This window comes from Agelaius phoeniceus, chromosome 2 (genome assembly GCF_051311805.1).
Source record: "Agelaius phoeniceus isolate bAgePho1 chromosome 2, bAgePho1.hap1, whole genome shotgun sequence".
NCBI classification, from domain to species: Eukaryota; Metazoa; Chordata; class Aves; order Passeriformes; family Icteridae; genus Agelaius; species Agelaius phoeniceus.
In genome coordinates this window covers 65,212,560-65,233,560 of record NC_135266.1, presented here as the reverse complement: position 1 = coordinate 65,233,560, position 21,001 = coordinate 65,212,560, and the positions used below count along the sequence as shown (strand labels likewise).

Genomic DNA, 21,001 nt, shown 5'->3' with positions numbered 1-21,001 from the left:
AATAAGCATCCTGGAAAATTGTGCATTACAGGTCTTAGTACAACTCAAGAGGAACCAATGAGCATTTGCACTATTTGCTCAAATGAGCAGGTGCATAGATCAAACCCTTCATATGCAGGTATAAAGCAGCCACACTAACTGATCCCAGGCAGCTGGAATGCTCAGGAGCTGATGAGTCTTAAGCCTTAGGGCAAGTGGCCAAGTGTACCCCCCACTTTGTAGGGAGGTACAGCAGTAGAAAAGCAGCTGTGCAGTCTCCAACAGGCAGCTCCCAGGCCAGGTGTTGCTCAAAGCACTACATCACTGATTACTTATGAAGAGCAGTTCAATACCAAGGCTTCTGCTCAAGAAGCAACAATCCAACAGAGGGAGATTAATATTTCTCCCTCAAAATTCCCATATTCTACTGATTTGTGGAAAACCCCAGTGCTGAGGGAATCATGTCAGGTTTTTCCAGTCTCATGCAGACTGCTGGTCTTCATCCACCATCATAGTAATGCTCATGCTTAAAGACAAGTAATTGTTTTTGATTACTCTAATAAGAATTAGCTGTATGCAGAGATATCTAAGCTCCAGGAATCCAACAGCCCATGATGTGTCAACTGACATTAAGTAACTCTTCAGAGTGTTTTGGCCCCGTGCAACAGAACTTCATGTAGCTTTATTTGAGTTGTACTTAGTGTGTTTCTGTGTAGATACATCCAAGTGACACAGCTTCACTTTATACTGAAACAGCAAGACATTCTCCAGGAAAGAGATGAATTTTACATGTTTTCCTTCTTTCAGATTTCCCTTATGCATCAATAAAGTTCACCTCCACAGCAAATGTCTCACTATAGATTTTCCATGTTTTAGACTTGTGAGGGTTATCCAGCTCATTCCTGGGAAGGTAGAGTCTGAAAGACAAAATTCAGGAGCATGTCTTACAGCCTAAGACATGCTTTTCCTTTCAGCCAGTTGAAAAATCTTCTAGCTCAGCCCTAGAATATTAAATCCAGCCCCAGACCTTGAATTTAAACAGACATCAGCCATGCCTGCACAGTGTTTTGTATCTTAAGTCATCTTGGAAACAAAGGCAACCTGATGGGTTTGTGGATTGGCTCCTCACCACCCTCCCAGAGCCCCACAGTGCAAGACAGAGAAATTATTACTGCATTCAGCTCAAGGCCTCCTGATATGATGCAAGTGCCAGGAATTTAATAACCAACCTTCCTAAAAGCAAGGATTTGATTCAGCACTCAAAAGGTAGCCTGGTGGGGCATCCTCCATAGTTCTGGAGGAAACAAAGCTCTTCAGCAAAACCTTTAAGATGGCAACATTGCAGGGCCATCAGACAGCTGGCACACATTTTTCCTGGCACTGGCTTGGTTTAATTGGTCTGCATTGAGACTGCAAGGTGCATTGCTGGCTGAGCATATTAAGTTAACTGTTACAAAGAGACTCATGGCTACCTCTCCTCAGGCTCTAACAGGATCAGTTAAGTAAAAACTGTCTTCTTTCTATTCCACTCATGGAGAACACAATAATTATATCTCCTATGCCAAGTTCACTGTTCCTCTACCTAAATCTGTCAAGCAAGGCAGAACAAAGATAAGGCTCTCTGGTCTCTGCATTTCTACATCATTCCCAATGCAAGGCAGACAAGCCCAACTTTCACCAGCTGTAGCTTCTCCAGGAGTTCCAGTCTCCACAAGCAAAATCACAGTAATTTCTAACTTTATCAAGAGTATGAGAAGCCATAAGAAGGCCTTTCTTTGTGATCCCAAGCATCAATACCTCTAACTGCAATCTTAATGTCTGCCTGCTAAGCTACTGAGCTCCTGCTTCTCAGGCAGCCATACTATAGAGGATGGCAGATTTGAATAGCTAGCATTACATTTTTAAATTCAAATTCATTAACAATGGTTAGAGAGCACCAAGGAAATAATCCAGTGGTGTAAGTTAAGATAAAAAGCTTCCATATGTTTAAAATATTTGTCACAGCACAAGAAACTGCTAGCTCACAAGTGACAGCTGAGGATCAAAGACCAGTACCCACATGAAAGTTAGCTGGCTGATCAGGGCTGTCCTATCTCAGCTTTCAGTACTATGCTTATGATCTTTCAGCTCTATGCAGACACCAGGAGTTAGGATCTGAAGGCATTCACTAATATCCTTACCTGTTATTTTCAATAAAGGAAGTGTTGAACCAGAAAAAGAATGGGCAGCCATCATAGCCTTTTGGAAGAGCCTAAACAGAAACACCTTGTTTAAGGACTGTGTTACACAACAGAACTTTTGTTTGTAGAGCAAGGGTACCCACTTTTCTTCCCTAATTTGGTTTAAAAAGCTACAGTGTCAGAATCAGTACACTTGAAGAGCCCCATATCATACACAGATCACTATTTTCTCTGCAATTATTTCAGTACCAAGTCATTCAATACAATAAGGTGTTGTATGGTGCTCCCATGGTTAGGAGCAGCAGGTACCCAACCAAAATGCCTTGGTTGTACTGCTGTTTGAACAGCCAGGTGCTTCCCCTGCTTGCCTGGGCTGATATTGCACCACTTGCTGCATCCCTCGCTGCACAGTGACACACAGCAGGAGTCACTGGGAAGTAATAGGTTCTGCCCTGTGCTGCCCAGCCAGGCAGGACCCACTGCAGCTTGCACTGCAGCCTCTACCGATACCCAAATGAAGGTCTTCACACTGGTGTACTTACAGAATTGCATTCAAATCTGACTTTCACATCACCACTTAGAACAGGGCAGTCTTCCAAGCCAATGACTACAGTGTCACTTTCAGAATCTAAGAAAAGCTGGATAACGGAATAAAGAATTTGTTTCATGAAAGTTTCTGCAGCAAGACAAAGGACCAATTCATGACAAGACCTAACTACTCATTCATGGTGCACAAATACAACAGCAGTGCTAGAATAACAGACAACAGTTTAAGCTGCTCAGGACAGAGAGAACTATTTGCATTTAAAGGACTCCCAGGGAAATCTTTCACTATCTCACCACTACATTTCCTAAGATCTGGCAAAGTTTAGCTTTTTCATCCTCTTAGAATTTATACCATCCATTTAGTTAAGACTACGTAGAAATTGAATATTGGACAAAACTAAGACACTTTTAACCTATAAATCAGCTTTTAGCTTCTGTGACTCAACTTGTACTTCATAGTACTCACCCTGCAGTTTTTTTGATTGCCACATACACATTGTAGTACAATTCTCTTCCTTGTTATTATCTGCACCTTCATATCAGTTCCATTGCCCTTCCCAACTCCTAGGAACAAAGTGGTGCATTATACCAGAGGCACAAACATTAGATGGAAACATAAGTAGTCATGAAAACCAAGTGCAATCCCATTCAAAACTGCATTCTTTCCAGAATGCCTTGCTCAAGACTCTAGAGAACTCAAAAGCTAAAGGTAAGCTAAAGGATTCAGTGGCTGAAAATTACATTTTGAAGTTCCCCCCACTAGGGGAACAGGTTAATGTAAAATCTAGTTCCGTTTTAGTTCCATTTACTGAACAATAACAGCAGTTTGAACTCCCCTGGAACAAGGAGTGATGAACTTCTAGCCTTTGATCAAGATTATCAGCACACATGTACTGTAACAGGCATGTATCTAAAGCTCAGAAACATTAGGGGATCCAGTTCCACACCAGGAGTTAGTCTCACTGAAAAAGTGATTCCCCTTCCAAAAAAGGGCAGGTTGTATGTGAGCCATCATTTGGTCAGACATCTAGAAAGTGACACAACACAGAGCAACTGACTACAAAATACTCTTCATTGTGTTCTGTGTCATTTAAATTCTCAAATCCCAATAAGTCTACATTCTGACCATGGGCTTAGCAAGAGAGACAGTTATCAGCTGCCTGTAATAGGAAACCATTACCAGATAGAGGAATGCCCAAATACAAGAGTTCTTACCATGTATAGTGTGGATTTTGATGTTTTTTATTTTGACTTGTCTCTCTGGTGGGAGTTCCAAGTTATATTTGTTTTTCAGGATCTCATAATACCCAACATACCTACTCTGTAATGCAAAAAACCCAGACACATTATGCAGTTTCTGTACACACCACAGATTAATTCTAGGCAGAAGTAGGATTTAAATAGATTCTTTTACTCCAAGTTTTTAGCTCTTCAAAGTCCAAAGCTAAGAAGAAAGACAATTACTCCCCTTTCCCTGCAGAAACAATCTTCTAGACAAATTCAACATCTACATTTTTAAAGCATTTAAATTTCATGTTTTAAGAGGAATTCTGTACTTTTTAGTTCAGCAAGAAGTGAGGATATTTTATATTGTAGCCTTACGAGGCCAAATGTTTAAACATACTAGAAATTTTTGTTTTATTGAAGGACAGCTATACTTCTATTTTATACCAGCAATTTCAAGTACCCATCACAAGATTCACTTCCCAGCTCTGCATCACGCAGAACAGTAAATCAAGATGTGCAAAAATGTGGTCTGAGGCAGAAATTTGTGTAGTATTTCCCAGTGAATGCAGTCTGCAGAAGATGGATTTCTCCACCCAAGCCAAATCAGCGCCATGGCCCCGTCCCAGGCTCACCCCAGGCTGCTGTGCATCCTTGTTAGCAGTCCAATTGCCTCACAGAGTCACACTCCTGTGAGGGTGCCCAGACATGCTGTGGAATATCTGTGCACATATTCTGGACCTGACCAGACACAGCTGTCCAGGTCACCCTGCTTGAATAGCAGGGCTGGACAGAAAGCTCTCCAGTCTCAAAAATTCTGTTATCCTAGATACTATACTTCAGATCAGAGAAACGTGTAAGGGGAAGGGGAAAGATGCAGGGCAACCCTGTCAGCTGTTCATATTCCAACTCTGAAAGAAAGAGTACAGAAAGTTCAGGAGTTAAGCAGGTAATAGGAACCTACATCTCTGAAACAAGGCAGGCGAGGTAGGGCAGCATAAGCATTCACAAGGTTAGTATTGGCTTGACTACTTCTCTGAACCTGCATGAGCTTACCTGTGAGGGTGTTTCAACTCCTTGAAACTTGGTACTTGTGCTTCTATCAGTTCTCCTCTCCCCAAAGTAGTCCAAACTTTCCTACACAGAATGATAATTTCAAGGGTTAAGCTATCCATCCCACCACCACTCTCCTTCTTGAGAAGCAGACAGTAAACTAGAACTACACTACTCAAGTCCAGGAATGCAAGGAATGCAAGTGGAAATACGCAATCATTATTTTGGTACCTTCTAAAGGAGACTTTTAACTACAAGAAAAAAGTACTAATTAGGCGGTCAGACATATAAATCTGTCATTCATGAAAGAGTGAAGGAGAGCAATACAACTTTCAAGCAATTGATTTAGAATCATTTATATTTTTCAAGTGGTCTGTGGCAGACCAAGCTGAACACTAGCTCATAATCTTCACAAAGCAAACTCAGAGGAAAACAAGTGATTAAATGGATATACAGTCTGCCCAGACTACCTTGAGTGTCCTGGGCCTTCTGCATCCCCAGCCTCCAGCTGACATATCAGACCTGGGATACTAAAGCAGCATCAGCACCTGTCCTGGCTGGGACTTGATCTTTCTCCCTTTTCCTAGAAGAGCTTCCTTTTGTAATGCTGGCTGTCAAGACAAGACAATTCTTGATGCCTCACACTACTTGGAGGGAGACTAGGAAAAAAATTGCTTAAAACCACTTAAAACTAGTGATACTATCTTTGGGAGAGTTTGCTCAGAAGTCATCTACAGCTTAAGTTGTTGCTCAAGACCCTTGACACATTATTCCTCCAAAAAAACCCCTTCAAATTGGTGACCTGTTAAATGCTATTTTCTCACTCCTTTCAGAACACAAATAGTCTCCATCAGAATTTACACTGTAGCGAGACCTTCATGAACTTTTTTAAAACCAGACTTTTCAGAGAATCCTTTTTCTAGTATAGAATTTTTGCAGAGTATTAGTGCATTTCACCAATTCAGTAAATCCTAAGAGGACATTTTGAATACTAAACAAATTAAAAAAAAAAAACAGCAGTTTTTACCTTTGCGCTCTCAAACTGGTCACTGTCTATGAGCCAAGTACAGACCATTGTTCCAGTCCTGCCTGTATAAGACATACAATGCAAGTTAAATTAGAGCAGTTCAAAGGTATTTGGGACTATTTTTGTGAAGTCATCTCCTGTTATCTATTTCAAGAGTTATAAGTGACAAACAAGTAGTCAAGTATTTCTGAGAAGAATGAGTTAAAGACAAGACACCAATATGTAGTATTGTTTACAGTATCAACTTGTTCCTTGTCCCCACATTTTCATTACTAGAGACACTTAGGCAGCTGGTCAGTATCTGCATACTCCAGCAAGAAATAGAGTCAAGCTCTACTAAATGAGGCTATAAACTGAAACTTTTAAGTGTTTATAGTTGTAAGTGAAATGCTGTAAGTGTTGAGAGCTGTTTCTCTGCCCCAACTGTTTTCCCTGCAACCCTATTAAGAAGTCATCAAGTCTGCTAGCATGAAGATGCCTATACAGTTTCAGTTCTTTATTTAAAAATCTCAGAGGTCAAGTCACCCTCCCCACACTTGTTTTTCAAGCTGGTTTTGACCTGCAGGTAATTTCAACATTCAGTTTTGCAAAACCTTTTAAGACAGAGCTCCACCTGGGGGCAACTATTTAATATTAAGTAACCACCTACTTCAAGCCAAGTATTTGCTGCAGTAGTAACCACAGGTGGCTAAAGGTGTGGCAGATATTTGCAGGGAAACTTGGCTTACTTGCAGATATTTATGCATTTCAACAGCTCCCACACCACTGTTGGTTCAGGTAGCACCTGCAGGTTAGCTCATATGTTTGGTAGCTTTCACTATTCTTGTTTCCATAAAATTTCATTGTACTCTAGCACCTAGTATCATGTGTATCTTGACTTAAGATCCAGCAGTACCTGGAACATTCTAGAGGGGTAAAGTTATGGAGCAGATCATCTTGAGTCGTATCACACAACAAATACAGCCAAATACAGCCATACAACCAGGGATCAGGCCCAGCCAACATGGGTTTATGAAGGGCAGGTCCATTATGAGATGGTGACCCACTTAATGGATGAGGGAAAGGCTGTGGATGTTGTCTACTTGGGCTTTAGTAAAGCCTTTGACACCATTTCCCACAGCATTCTCCCGGAGAAACTGGCTGCTCATGGCTTGGACAGGTGCACTCTTCACTGGGTAAAAACCTGTCTGGAGGCCAGGCCCAGAGAATCGAGGTGGATGCAGTTACATCCAGTTGGCAGCTGGTCACTAGTGGTGATCCCAGGGCACAGGATGGAGGCCAGTTCTGTTAAATACCTTTACTAACAATCTGGACAAGGGAACTGAGTGCATCCTCAGTCAGTTTGAAGATACCAAGTTGAGTGGGAATGTTGATCTGCTGGAGGGCAGGGACAGGCTGGATCAATGGACCAAGGCCAACTGTACGAGGTTCAATAAAGTGAAGGGCTGGTACCTGCACTTGGGTCACAACAACCCCACAGAGTGCTACAGGCTCAGGGAATATTGGCTGAAAAGCAGCCCACTGGAAAAAGACTTGAGGGGTACTGGTTGACAGCAACTGAACATGAATCAGAGTGTGCCCAGGTGGCCAGGAAGGCAAATGGCATCCTGGGCTGTATCAGCAATATTCTGGCTAGCGGGACCAAGGCAATGATTGTCCCTCTATGCTTGTCAGTGGAGAGGCTGCACCTTGAATCCTGCATTAAGTTTTGGGTCCCTCACAGCAAGAAAGATATTGAGTGTGTTCAGAGAAGGGGAACAGAGCTGGGGAAAGGTCTGGAGCACAAGTCTTCAAGGAGCAGCTGAGAGAGCTGAGAGTGTTTAGCGTAGAGAAAAGGAGGCTCAGAGGAGATCTTTTCACTGTAAAGGTCATAGTGAAGTGGGGTTGGTCTCTTCCACCAAATAACAAGCGATAGGAGGAGAGGAAATGGCCTCAGGTTGTTCCAGAGAAGATTTAGACTGGATATTAAGAAAAATTTCTTCTCCAACAGGGTCATCAAGCTCAGGTCAAATAGGGTGCCCTGGAAAGTGGCCGAATCACCACTCCCAGAGGTATTCCTAGAGATGTGCAGATGTGGCACTGAGAGACACAGTTTAGTGGCGGATCTGGTAGTTCTGGATTAACAGTTGGACTTGATCTTAAAGGTGTTTTTCCAGCCTAAACAATGGATAGTTTGAGCCATGTTACAGTGCACAATATTCAGCATGGGTGACTGGCTAACAGAAGCCAAAGCAGCAGCCTAACACTTTTATTAGTAACAATTTCAGTAGCCTCCCTATCCCCAGTCTCTCATGGGGGACTGCTGTCCCAGCTGCAGGAACACCAAAAAGTTATTGAAGAACATTTTAGGAGACATAATAACAGCTTAGACTAAGAACCAGTTTAGACTACCTAAAAATGGGGTTGTTTTATACTAAACAGAGTACTGTAGTTGTGCAAGTCATCACAGTGTCTGCAGTATTTGTCAAATTACATCACAAACCTATCTCATAGTATGGTTTAAGGCCAAACTTTTATCAAAGAAGCTACAATAACAAAGAAGCATGATTTGTAGCATACACAGATTGCACATGAGAAATCCTACCTTTGCCCCCTTTACAGTGAATTGCTATGACATTCTTCTCATCTTGACTCATCCATTCACGGACACTGGCAGTGAATTTCAGCATGTCCCTAAATAAGAGGAAAGTTAGTGGATCAAAGCAAATGCCTACATAGAACTATTACAATGTATGTATTTCTTGACAAGACTTACTGTAGTGCTGGGACATTGTGGTCATCAATGAAGATCCTTTCCACCCTGTAGTGAAAGTACTTGGGGTCATAGCCTTGTTCACCTATGGGGAAAGATCTGAAGTTATGCCAGGAAGGAGAAGGATTGTAACAAAGAAAGTGGTTTGTAACACGCAAGGGTTGGTCTGAGCATGTACTAGTGTCTAAAATACAGCAGTGTTAATAGACAGATTAAAATGAAAAAAAAACAAAAAACAGAGGTAACTTGGCTAAAGCCATGCATGCTTAGCTTCTGGTTTCATACTTTTCACTTATACATTAAATTTTATCTCAAATATAGTCAGCAGCTAAACATACTTACTGCAGAGATTATAGACTTTATAGTGGCCAGGATGTTTGGTGTCCAAAAATCTTGCAACTTCCTAAGCAATAATGAGTTTAGAGTAGTTAGTGCTCTATTTGTTATTTCCACTGCCACCTCAACCCCCCACCCCCCCAGGTGGAATCAACAACTGCATTCATGAACAGCACTTGGAAAGCAGGCCTTTCCAACCTGACAGCTCAGATTCTCATCTGGAATAAAAGTACTGCAGCAGCTATCTTCCTGGCCCTATGTATGTTTCTACAATATCAGGAAGCAGAGCTCTGAAAAGGACATTATGTATATGGACCTTTAAAGCAACTTTATTTAGGTGAATAGATTTTATCACCATTACTAGCCTGGGACAGAAGCACCCTGATTCTTCAAAACATTCCCAAAGAACAGGAGCATCAAAGCACTGGTGTGTCCCCACTGTGAGAGAAAACCACTAGGTTTAGCTGAGACACTACAACAGAAGCAGGGCAGCACAGTGCAGATCATCAGTCATTCCAACCAGCAAAGGCAGCAAAACTAGGACTGACATGATTTAGGCCACATATAAATTAGTGGGAACCTATAAAAGAAACAGGTTACAGAAGCAGTGAATTTGGTAGGTAAGATTTTTACCTTTATGGGATTCCTGTAGAAAGACTGCTTCCCAGAAGATGGAAATGACATTGCAATAATTCGATCTGTTGAGAAGACAGCAATCAAGTAACAGCAGAAACCAAGGAACAGCAGGAAGCCCCCCTGCACATAAGAACTACATGACTGAGAAACATCCTTATGAAGTGTCTTATTCTTACCCTAATTATAAGAACAATCTACCACTTCTGGTAGGCTTTCCTCTACATTTAGCATAGCTAGAGCAAGACAAATAATGCTTCCCAAAGCATCAGCCACCATCAAGTGTCAGTCTCCATAGAATCAGAAGCAAAAATACTGTAAGTAAATAGTTTCCTAACACCGGTTCCCTAGGTCTAGGGAACTAGAATAAATTTCTATCATTACATACAGCAGGTACAACTCTCCCAGAAGGCTAATTCTGGGGACTAGTGTCAGTCAGGAATCCATATTTCAAAATCCCACAGAAAAGGAGTAGGCCTGGTTTGACTTCATACTTAAATTTCATGAGTCTAAAACATTGTCTGTAATTCATGGCAAGCTCTTATTAACTGTAAAACAGGTCTTCACAGGACATAACATGCTGCGAAGTGACATTTGTTTCCACAAACCAGTAATATAAGTGAGATCCAGATCAAAGCCATCTTTCACATAACGTCTTTTGTTTTCAGAGACCTGACAAAAAAAAAAAAGAGAGCTAATCTTCCACAAGAATGCCAACAATCACCACCTGTTGCCTTTTACTAGGAAAATTCAACCATGTACACTCTCCTGTTAAGCTTGAGTAGCAGAGCCTCACTTCATTACAGCATTATCCAAGAGCAAATTCCTTGTATTAACTTCTAGGTAGAAGCACTGTATAGAATTTTCACCCTTAAATACCAAAATTTATTCTAGTACTCTGCAGATTCTGTGAATACTGCAGCATGAATCTGTCATTGTTATTTGACTGTTTGAAGACTGAGGGAAAAAAGAATAAAGTTAAGGATTGCTTCTTCCTAAACAATAGGACATATTTGAAGCTTAAAGCACAACTTCAATGCCCCGAATGAAAATAAGAGGCATTGACAGTGGATAGGGCTTCAGCTAGATTGCTTTGTTTGTACCCAAAATAAAGCATCAGATACGTTAAAACCCTCACCTTCCCCCATGTGAGGGAAAAGAGTCTATGTGCCACACAAGCTAGAAACTGTCAGCTGAGACACACGGGGTGTTGCAATCACTTTGACATGCCAGCCTTCCAGGTCAAGTTGCTGCTTACTTGAACAAAGCCAAGAATGACAAGGCTTTACTGAGACTGGAGGCAAAGCCCCAAAGCCCTGTCAGGGACATGGAACAGATGTGCTGCTTGGGCAACACTAGCAATAGCACACCAATAGGCCATGGTCAGTCTTGCTACTTACCACTGATGCTGCCTGAATAAAGAGTTGAAAACTACTAATAAGTAGTCTAGATATGTTAAGATGCCAACTTACCATTCTCCTGGTCACCCTTTCAAGTTGCTCCTTTTGTGAAGCCAGACGAAATATTCTTATCAAGATGACAATTCTCAGGATTCGGAGGAAAATAACCATTCTAGAGGACAGATTCAGCATGGAAGAAAATGGACACAAATAAACTTACAGGCAAAGATTAAAGCTGTTTAAAAGCTGTTTCAGGCAAAGTTTAAAATGTTGTTTCATATGTTGAACTAGGACATCTCAGGCTGATTTTGGAACAAATACAATATAATGGGTTTATTGTTAAAGGTTTTCTGTGAGCACATGTTCTCAATAGCGAGCAGAACTAGGAAATCCCCTACTTGCTCAAACAGAATTCCACAGGCACCTCTGGCTAGAAAGCAATACATTCCATTAACATTACCTATGTTATTATCACCAAGTTCCTTGAAGCTTATTCTCAACTATACATTTAAGTGTACGCAGCCACACTAAAGCATATGTAGCCACCTGAAAAATCACTAAAAAAAACCTAGACAGGCTAAGTACATCATGACTTGATTTAAGAAATCTGAGAACAAATCAGTATATATCCTGGGTTTAATCATTCAGCAACCTGAACACTTGGTTTGGTCTGAGGAACTTTGAACTATTGTTGAACTTTGAAGCAGGAAAGAAGCTTAGGTGAGCGGTTCTATCAAAACAACTGAACAGGAGCAGCTGCTTTCCCACACTCCTAGGGGGTTTGTCCTGGTTCAGGACAAACTAACATTCAATTCATTCCTTAAGGAGGTAAATGAGCATACATTTTAGGCAGCACACACACATTCTAGGTTTTGATACATTTGTGTGAAAATGCTGGTGAATACCAACAGTAAGGGAGACGAAACTCCAGTTTTGCTCACAGTCTGCCCCCCACTGATATGGAGCTTAAAGTCAGCAAGGTAAGGTCGTCCTGAATACCTGGAGAAAAGTTTCAGTTTTTCCCTGAGCTTTTTCCAAATTCAGTATCACCCTCCTGTTTTCAAAACAGAATTTCCTTGGAGATAGCAGCAAATGAGATGAACCAAAACTGGGGTGAAACCTCCATAACCCCTCTCCCCACAACTCTGAGAAGCAACTCTTCAAGATAAAAGACCCTTAAAGAAGTCAGCCTGTTAAGCATTAGCTCCCAGACTGATATCCAGCTCTCATTCCTCTAAGTCCTTTTATAGGTCAGACTTCAAGAAATAGTTAACTCGCCCCTACACACACCCAGCTAGACCAGATTAGAAAGAGAAACCATATTCCTCCCTCAGGGCACGTTATGGTCTGTCACTGAAATTTCACTTGTATATAAGCTCTTATCCACAAAAAATCTGCTCAAATTCTAATTCTTCTGAGATGTATCAGATGCTTTAAGATTACTGTTTACTTCTCAATGAAGGACTCAGGAAAGAAAAGTGATAAACCCCATTAAGGCTACTGGGAATTAATTGGATTTCGTGGACACCACTGCTGTGTTAGGTGGGATGACCACCATCTCAAGATTTGGGATTTGGTCAAATCTGAGGTATCATCTACTGTCAGGTAGCAATATTTTGGTCAGAACAGCATTTTAGAGCCTTGAACAAGGGAAGCCTTACAGAAGGCCTCAAAAATTGAACGGGTAAGATGGTAGGCCCCAGCTGAGTGTCTTCTGAGAGCAGCAGTGTGAGGTCCTCTTCATATGAGCCAAAAACCTATACTACATTCCCATCAACTTCAGCAAGTCAGAATACAAAGAACTTGCACACACAGCTCTACAGCCAGGGTAGGATCAGGCCTACTGCTAGCATAGCCTGGTAGAGGTAAGAGTGCAGATTACCCTGTCACACTGCTCTTTTCCCCTCCTTTATCTGGGTGCTGCTATAAGATGAAAGCTGTTTTAGAAAAATGTGGCCATAGAAATGGAAAGCAATAATTAAAAACTCCAATCACTGTTTAAGACAACCTAGGAGGAAACTAGGTTGCAAAAGCCACTCCTTTGACAGTTTTACTTCTTGATATCCAGGTTTAGCAAGCACTCTAAGAGAAAATTATTATTTACAGATATTTGTCCAACTCTGGATTCTTCAGTAACTAAACTTTTTGCTTTCTTCTGGAATAATGTTCCAGAAGAAATGATCCCCACTTATGCCCATTAGTCAGCTGAATTTGGAGCAGGGGGTGACTTTTTTTTTTTTTAAGAGCTCAACTTTTCCCTGGCTGATGTAAGAAAGTTTCTCTAACTCAAATCTAGTGCAGATAAACTCATCTTAAAGTTGCAGTTCTGTCTCCATCAGGAATGGATTCATCTCACAGGTTATCATCCAATCAAGATACAGAAATCAGAAGGAAACAGGACTTGAAGCAGCTTATGCACATAAACAGCAAGTCTCCTCTCCCCAGAGCATGGCTGAAAAATTCAGCATTATATTACCATGAGGCTTTTGGGAAAGCAAAGCAAAGGAAACAAGACAGTTTGGCAACTCTTTCTATTGCAAGATCCTTTAGACAGAGATCTTCCCTTTGTTGTCCCTTCCATTTGCTACAATAATACAACTCTTCTTTCTGCCTTCTTCAGACCCTCCTCTCTATTAGGGCTACTGCACACCTTTCCCCAAAAAGTGCTTGAGTCAGAGCATTTGATGGCCCCCCTTTTAGTTACCTCAACTAGTATGTTCAGATCCCCTCTGCCTCTAAGGCAGGGACAGCCTACAGCATAACCACAGATCAAAGCTGTGTGTCTATCTTTCCTTGGTCTGTACCATGACACACTATCACAGTCCCATCTGTGATCTCAAATGCACAAATCTGGCTTAGAGGTGCCCAAGAAAATTCGTAGAAGATTATCAAGAAAAGAGCTCACACTTACCAGCTGCCATACAACTCTTACCTTGGTATCTCCTTTGCTGCATCAACATCTAAGAAGCAGTATGTCAAATTAATTAACAGGGTGCCCACCACTATACATGCATCCAAAATATTCAGTTTGGACTGGAAATAGTTCCTGAAGCTGAAACCAAGGAGAGTTTTAGATAGATGCCATTATAGGTAGCAAAGACTGAAATATATCTCCAAGAAGAGAACAATCTATACAGAGCTACTGCTCGAGACAAGCTCTCCTGCGGTTTTTCTTAACACTAAGCACTGAAGTCTCACTAAGAAAGCAATCTTAGCCCTGATTTACACACAGGTTATGGCAAAGCTGTGTAGTTCCCAAGTGCTCACTTATACTGAAAATACTTAAAGGTTGTTTTATAGAAGGGTAGCCACCAACATACACAGGCAAGAAAAGACGTGGCTATTATCCATGACCAGACAATTAGCCTACAGGACACCAGGTTCATAGTTCAAGCTTGAAGTTCTGCTTCCTTCCTAGCTTGAGGACTTGCCTCATGGACTTAATTTTTGCCTATGTCTTACCCTTCAACAAACACCCTCAGGAGAACATCAATGAGAAAGAAGAATGCTATTGCCAGGGAAACACCTTCAGGAATCTCTGTACCCTTCTTCCTCTCACTGATAGCCAGATCCAGAATCACAACTATAATGTCCACAATGATAAGTACAACTCCAAATACTCTGCAAAGAGAAAAATACAAGAGAGTTTGAGAGGTAGGAATGAACGCTTATCAACTGAACAGCACGAACCCTGATTTCTAAGCTGTTTCAGCAAGAGTGTAATCTCTGACATAGATTGAAGCCTGCTTCATTAGAAGCTGAAGGTTTCCAACTGCATTTTTAAGTGATATGTACAGATGCCATAATCTCTGTGGAACCATACATTTATCTCAGACACAGCTGTAGTTATTAGTTTATGATTTCACATCAACATAGAAGCAGTGCAAACTTGAATGATTTAAGACATACAAGTATCATTTCTGCTTTCACCTTACTCAGCTTCCCTTCCTCTCATGACTTAATACAGTCCCTTAAAAATACCTGTCTTTAATGGCTTGCCTTGTCCCAGCACCTAGACTACACACAACTGACCAACTGTTGGCTCAAAGGCTGCCAGCAAGAATAAGCCATTAAAGAGGTTTTATCCAAGTCAATGGCATTTACAGCTCTACTTTCAGCCCTTCTTGGAGAATGTAGTTTTAGAATCTGTTTAAGTCTTATTTTTCAATTCTAGTACTTTTCTGAAGTTACCTCCCTGGGGGTGACAAAGGATTCAATACTTTCACACAAAGGATTCAATACTTTCACACAAGCTGGAGTTACTGATGTTTAAGGAGTTCTTAAGTTCTTACTCCAGAAATGAGGACTATTTTTACCTTTCCCACATCAGTACAAGCTCAAGTTTTTACCTGAATCCAAATGACATCACAAACGGTGCAATTTTTCTTCTAGTTGCACTGCAAGAGAAGAGAACTGACATCAAGACAAGTGACATTTTGCTACAGATATCAGCCATGAGGGCACTGTTATATTCTTTTGTTTGTTTTATTTTTTGTTATATTCCTTTAGTTTTAGTATTCTGCATAGTAGTGGCTTCTCTAAAATGAGATTACTCAGTTGCATTCATGAACTATATTGGTTAAGAGAGTACTTGAAAACAGTGCTTTGATCACCTGTTAGAAAAAGTATTAATCAGCTTCCAGACCCTAGAAATACAGCAGTATGTACTTATTTCTAACATTATTCCATGTCACAAATCCAGTGACACTTGAACTTTGGCTTAGTAAGCTATAAGAAGTGGGTTTATATTGGTCAAGAGGAAGATTGGAAGACAAACATCTCTTAATATATTTCATTCCTTATATTAGCTTATTGTATCAGACCAATTTTTTTCCCCAGGCCTGAAAAGAGCTGCACTTGTTAACAGCTCCCATGCCTTTGGAATAGAGGAATAGAAATCTCATTTCTACTTTAAAAAAAAACATCAGTTTGGTTTTCAGATTAAAAATCCAAATAGTCTTTTAAGAAAAAGTGTTTCTGAAGCCAAGTTATTCCAATTGTGAGAATTATCTTCAGTCCTGGCAAGGTCACAGCTCTTGTTTCCAATTACAGTAGATTTTGTTGCCTTTTTGGTATGCTTTAAGCCCTTTGGTTTAGAACAAAGCTTTTATGTAACTCTTTCTGGCTCAAAGCCTCTTTAGATTACACCAAGAACTAAGGTAGAAGTTCTTGGTGTAGAACCTGCAAAACTCCATTGCTGACAGTAAAAATCCCAAGATTACTTAACTACTGTAAGCATCAAATCTTTTCTTAGACACTTAGAAGAAAACACCTTTTTTCAAGCATATCACTAACAGCAGGACTTCCATTAGTCCTAACATACTGACAAAAAGTACTGATAGATTTATTTTGCACTGTTACAAGAAGTTTTTGTCAGCATTGCACCCCAGTGATCCTGTCCAAAATACCTTTTTCCTTTAGAACAACTTAAACATTGCATTTAACTTGGTGCACTTCAATAACCCAGTTTAAGACAAGGCTAGGTACCTTTGAAGTGCTGAGGCAGCATCTTGCTGGGGTTACTGAATTAACCCACATTTTTCATTATTAGGTTCTTACTCTAAACTAAGGTACAAGGTCTAACCAGCAAACATTTGCATTCTTAAGCTGGAAGTACACACTATTCCTACAGAAGTGAAGTATGTAATACCATGTCTTGTCCTGAAGGCAGCTTAACATATAGAAGGGTATTCCTGCTATTTATGAATGCCAAATATCTAAGGAAACACTGCAATAGTGACACTAATGGTTTCCTGGTCTATGTCTGTCCAGTCAAACCTCCAGTTGTAGTGTGGACACCAAGACTTCAACTTCCACAGACTATGGCCAAGTACCTCTAACTAGGTACACTTGAGACCAAAATATATACACACACCACTCCAATTTGGCCTGCCAACATCTTAAATCAGTTGAAGGAAACATGGCACATTTGATTACATAATTAGCTTAGAGCTTTTGTGAAATACATTTGTAAATTCTGAAATCTAGAAAAACATGTTGTCACACAGAATAACTGAAATAACAGGCTTAGGCTTATTGTTCTTGAGCTGCAGGACTTGCCACTGACTCGACTAAGTTTACTGTAAGAGTAACAGTGAGGTAAACACTGTCAGGAAATAACTGCTTCAAGAACAGAGGTACCTACTTGCAGGTTCAGACAACTTAGTCTTGATGTGTGCCACAATGTTTATTCTTATGCCCAGGTACTCATTCACCTCATTGTCTCACTAGCACTTGTTCTTCTGTGCTCCCACAAACTCATTCCTTTGGAAAAATGTAATCAATGTGGTTTGGACTACCCATTCTCCATAATATGATGGACTTGTGTTCTTGGGTTGGACTTTTATCTCTAGAGGGATAAAGAGGCTTCCACAATTTATTTGTCTTCACTATGTACTAGAAGAAATGTCAATATTAAGCATTTTACTGGGCTTATCTCTACTTCAACAAGCCACCTGCCTTCTCATTTTGCCTCATCAGATTCCACTTCTGGGGGTAAGCAAAGAAATTGAGTCTATCATTAGCTTACTTGGAACAGCTGTCTGGTCCATTACTCTCATCACGACCGTTATCAATCTTTACTGTGGCCTCTTCAGCTGTTGTAGAGCTGGCAAAGAAATAATACAAGTCACACACTGATAGAGGTGTCAACTCTGTATATTGCTAAGATTTGTTGTTCCAAAAAAAAGAATTAACCGTCAAGTGAACAGCAGCCTAAGCCAGAGCACAGGCCCAGCACAGACTTCCCCCATATTGGCACAGCTGAACCCCTTGATTAGTGCTGATCTATTTCCTATTAGCAGCCCCTTTCTCAAAAGTTTTCCCCTCCAAAAGAGACAGATGAGTTCAGCAGTAGGATAAAGGGCTTTGAAGCAGGGCATCCACGAGTCTGCTAAGGACTCAACAGTTCAGGCTCTAGAAGTGCCAGAAATATGCATATACAAAATGGCTTCAGAGCATCCAAGTGACATTAATGCTGTTACAGTGACCTTCTTGTACAGAGAATTAATGTTTTCACCAGGAAAAGCCATACCATAGAGATGTTTTTGCACAGAGCAGGATACCAGACCGGAAACTGGAAGACCAGAGCAGCAGCTGAGCTAGTGCTAGAACAGCAGTTTTTTGGGGTAGTGGCTGCTTGCCATAACTTCCTTAAAAGGGTCTCTTCAGAGCAAGTTTTTGTTTTTTTTGAAGGCCACATGACAATTTCAGAGAAAAAGTACAGCATCAAAACCCAGGAGCCTTATTTCAGTCTTCTCCACAGAAGTACTGTGATGCATAATAGCACAGCCACAGTGTTTGCTGGAGCCTTGCCTCCGGTTTCACAGCTTTGTGGGCAGGAACAGCTACACATACATATTCAATATTGATGTTTCCACTCTGTTCTGAGGCAGCCTAGCATGTTTGAAGCATTAGTGTAATAATTTTGAGGATTCAAATATTCTTCATCCTCTGCAACAGACCCATGCACCAGCACTGCTGCTGCAGTCTGGGCTAACCACCTTTTAAGCACGAAGTTTAATGATGCTTCTCCTAGCATCATTCCCAGCTCCTAGTTTCAGGAGCCAGTACTGATGCTTCACCACCTGCACTCAGTATCAGGCTCAGTAGAAGAATTATTCTGATGTACCAATTTTAACACTCAAGCCTCATTTCCTAGCTCCAGTGTTTCCAGTGAAACCTGCCTCATTTTGTTCCTAGAGCTGAAGCAAAGCTTTAGTGATGGATAGGCATTCAGGTTTGATTCCCAGGTATTCTTACAGAATATTCACTTGGTTGTTTACACTTACTGAACAGCAGAAATGCTTCACTTATTAAAGCCTACTACTGCTGCAGCAATTTTGCTGCAGGTCACTTGCTTATACTTGCAGACACATGAAGTGCACCAAATGCTACCTTCTTATCCTCTACTGTGATTAAAATATGCTACAAAAAGAATGAGAAACAAAAGTGTTTTCAGTTAGGAAGACAATCCTTAATACAAAGATAAAACAGAAGCCCAAGTACACTGTTTCCATAGTGCTCCCACACAAAAATTCAGTTCTAGATAATGCTTTCCTCAGAGGGAGTTTGTTTTGCTGATCATTCTACATCTACTTGTTGCCCAAGACAGAACAAGTGTTCAGGCACAAGCTATTACACTTAGGCTTTGACTATGGGGGTGGAAGAGAGCAAAAGGAGGACATAGTAGAAATTGTTTCCTTCGCACATACACTCCGTACAGAGCACAAGCTTTTCTGACTGCTCATAGCTAAAGGCAACCTCAGATTGGGGTTGCCTTTAGCAACTTTTAAAGCAAGCACAGAAAGAGCCTTGCTCTACAAGAGACCTTGACACTCTTATAAGTCTCTTGACAGTCTGGATGCTAAAAGAGAACACACTTTAATGCCATGGACTTATTATATCAGGGATGGAGACCTTGTACTCACTAATCACTTACTAACTACTTACAAGAAGTGAATCAAAACAGCGTGTTTCTCCCAAAGATACCTCTCCTCTCAGACAACAGCACTGGTGGCAGAGGGGAGATAAAAAGACTATACTACATAACATTCAGACACTCCATCATTATTCCCTTTGTTATATTTTAAACACTAAGAACCTAAAGACACACCACATATTCAATCCCAAACCCCCTTGCTGGCACAGTTCATTTCACTCACCCAGATGATTCTCTTGGCTGGGTCCCTTGTTCATACCTCACAGCTGTCATTTTGCTTGCTGTTGTTGTTGTTCTGCTGACCTGAAGAGAAGCGCACCGAGTTGAAGTGAGACAGTACAAGAAACTGTGAATAGCAGCATCCTGTAGTAGCCTCACAGTCCCAACAGCCAGGCTACTGCTTCATTTTCAACTATTTCCCCCTATGGTTGACAAAGCTCAATCTTTCAGCTGTAACACTGGTGAGAGTCAAGGCACTCAGCCCTCTTATGAAGGGATTTTGACTACACCAAACATACCACAGCATACATATAACAGCATCTATACCTCACCATGAAGCATTTCGCCCTGCTTCAAGCTCTGAAACACAGAGGAGCCCCAGCCGGCACCTCCGGGGGAGCTGCGGGCGCGGGCTGAGCCGCAGGGAGCCGCTCCGGGCGCTGCCTCCCGGCACACCCCAGCTGCCCGGACGGGAGGCCCGCACTTGCTCCCGCTGCATCCCGCTAGCTCAGAACCCCCGGAGCCCTCCCCCTACCTCACCTCGGCGCGGCCACCGGGCTCAAAGCCGAGCCTGGACACCGCCCCCGGCGCCCCGCGGACTCAGCGGAAAGTTGGGTTAAACTTCCTGAGAGCTGCATCCCGGCCGGCCGGCCCTCCGTCCCTCCCTCCCGCCTCCGCGTCGCGCCGCCAGCCGCCACCCCGTCTCACCCACCGAGCTGTGGCGCGGAGTTCGAACACGCCTCACCGCCCCCGGGACGCGGACAAGGGACTCGGCGGTGCTGTCCGGCTGCCCCTGGGCCGGGCCGGCCCGGTCCGGGCTGGGCTGGGCGGACCCGCCCGCTGCCATGATAACGGCCCCGGCGGCCCGCGCCGCCCCCGCACCGCCCGCACAGGCCGCACAGGCCGCGGGCGGGCAGCGGGGCTCCCCAGACCCCCGACGGGGCGTTCGTGCGCCATACCCGGCTGGGTCGGAGTGCCCATCTGCTGCAGGGTGGGAAGGTCCTGCCGAGGCATCTGGACAGGCTGGAACGATGGGCTGAGACCCAACAGCATGACGTGCAACACGGCCAAATTCCAGGTCCTGCCCTTGGGTCGCAACCAGCCCAGGCAGCGCTGCAGGCTGGGGGCAGAGGGGCTGGAAAGCTTCCGGGCAGAAAAGGACCTGAGGGTGCTGGATGATAGCAGCTGGACATGAGCCAGAGTGTGCCCAGG

General features: G+C 42.3%; 1 protein-coding gene across 5 annotated transcripts; it reads right to left on the bottom strand.

Moving 5' to 3' along the window:
• Positions 1-628: 628 nt before the first annotated feature.
• Positions 629-20,874, bottom strand: LOC129135212 (phosphatidylinositol 3,4,5-trisphosphate 3-phosphatase TPTE2-like). 5 transcript variants are annotated; one of them, XM_077173745.1, is made up of 19 exons: positions 20,749-20,874; positions 19,794-19,873; positions 17,660-17,737; positions 15,480-15,527; positions 14,593-14,751; positions 14,063-14,182; positions 11,203-11,302; positions 10,339-10,402; positions 9,731-9,795; positions 9,104-9,164; positions 8,765-8,846; positions 8,594-8,682; positions 6,010-6,071; positions 4,986-5,066; positions 3,921-4,026; positions 3,172-3,269; positions 2,702-2,797; positions 2,160-2,230; positions 629-896 (listed from the first exon to the last, which is right to left on the bottom strand). In XM_077173745.1, exons 2-19 carry the CDS (start codon positions 19,841-19,843, stop codon positions 794-796), a joined length of 1,533 nt encoding a protein of 510 aa, XP_077029860.1. In that variant the 5' UTR covers positions 19,844-19,873; positions 20,749-20,874; the 3' UTR covers positions 629-793. The 5 variants fall into 5 exon arrangements, with proteins under 5 accessions (XP_077029860.1, XP_054511128.2, XP_077029858.1 ...); XM_054655153.2 differs by lacking the exon at positions 20,749-20,874 and adding an exon at positions 20,502-20,661; XM_077173743.1 differs by lacking the exon at positions 20,749-20,874 and adding an exon at positions 20,330-20,450.
• Between the last annotated feature and the right edge of the window lie 127 nt (positions 20,875-21,001).

Excerpts from the sequence above, each read along its gene's own strand:
- LOC129135212 (XM_054655153.2), bottom strand. The coding sequence starts at position 20,636 with ATGGCAGCGGGCGGGTCCGCCCAGCCCAGCCCGGACCGGGCCGGCCCG. Across the intron at positions 15,528-17,659 it reads GGACCAGACAGCTGTTCCAA|TGCAACTAGAAGAAAAATTG; the intron begins GTAAGCTAATGA and ends CTTCTCTTGCAG. Across the intron at positions 8,847-9,103 it reads TAAAGTCTATAATCTCTGCA|GTGAACAAGGCTATGACCCC; the intron begins GTAAGTATGTTT and ends CTTTCCCCATAG.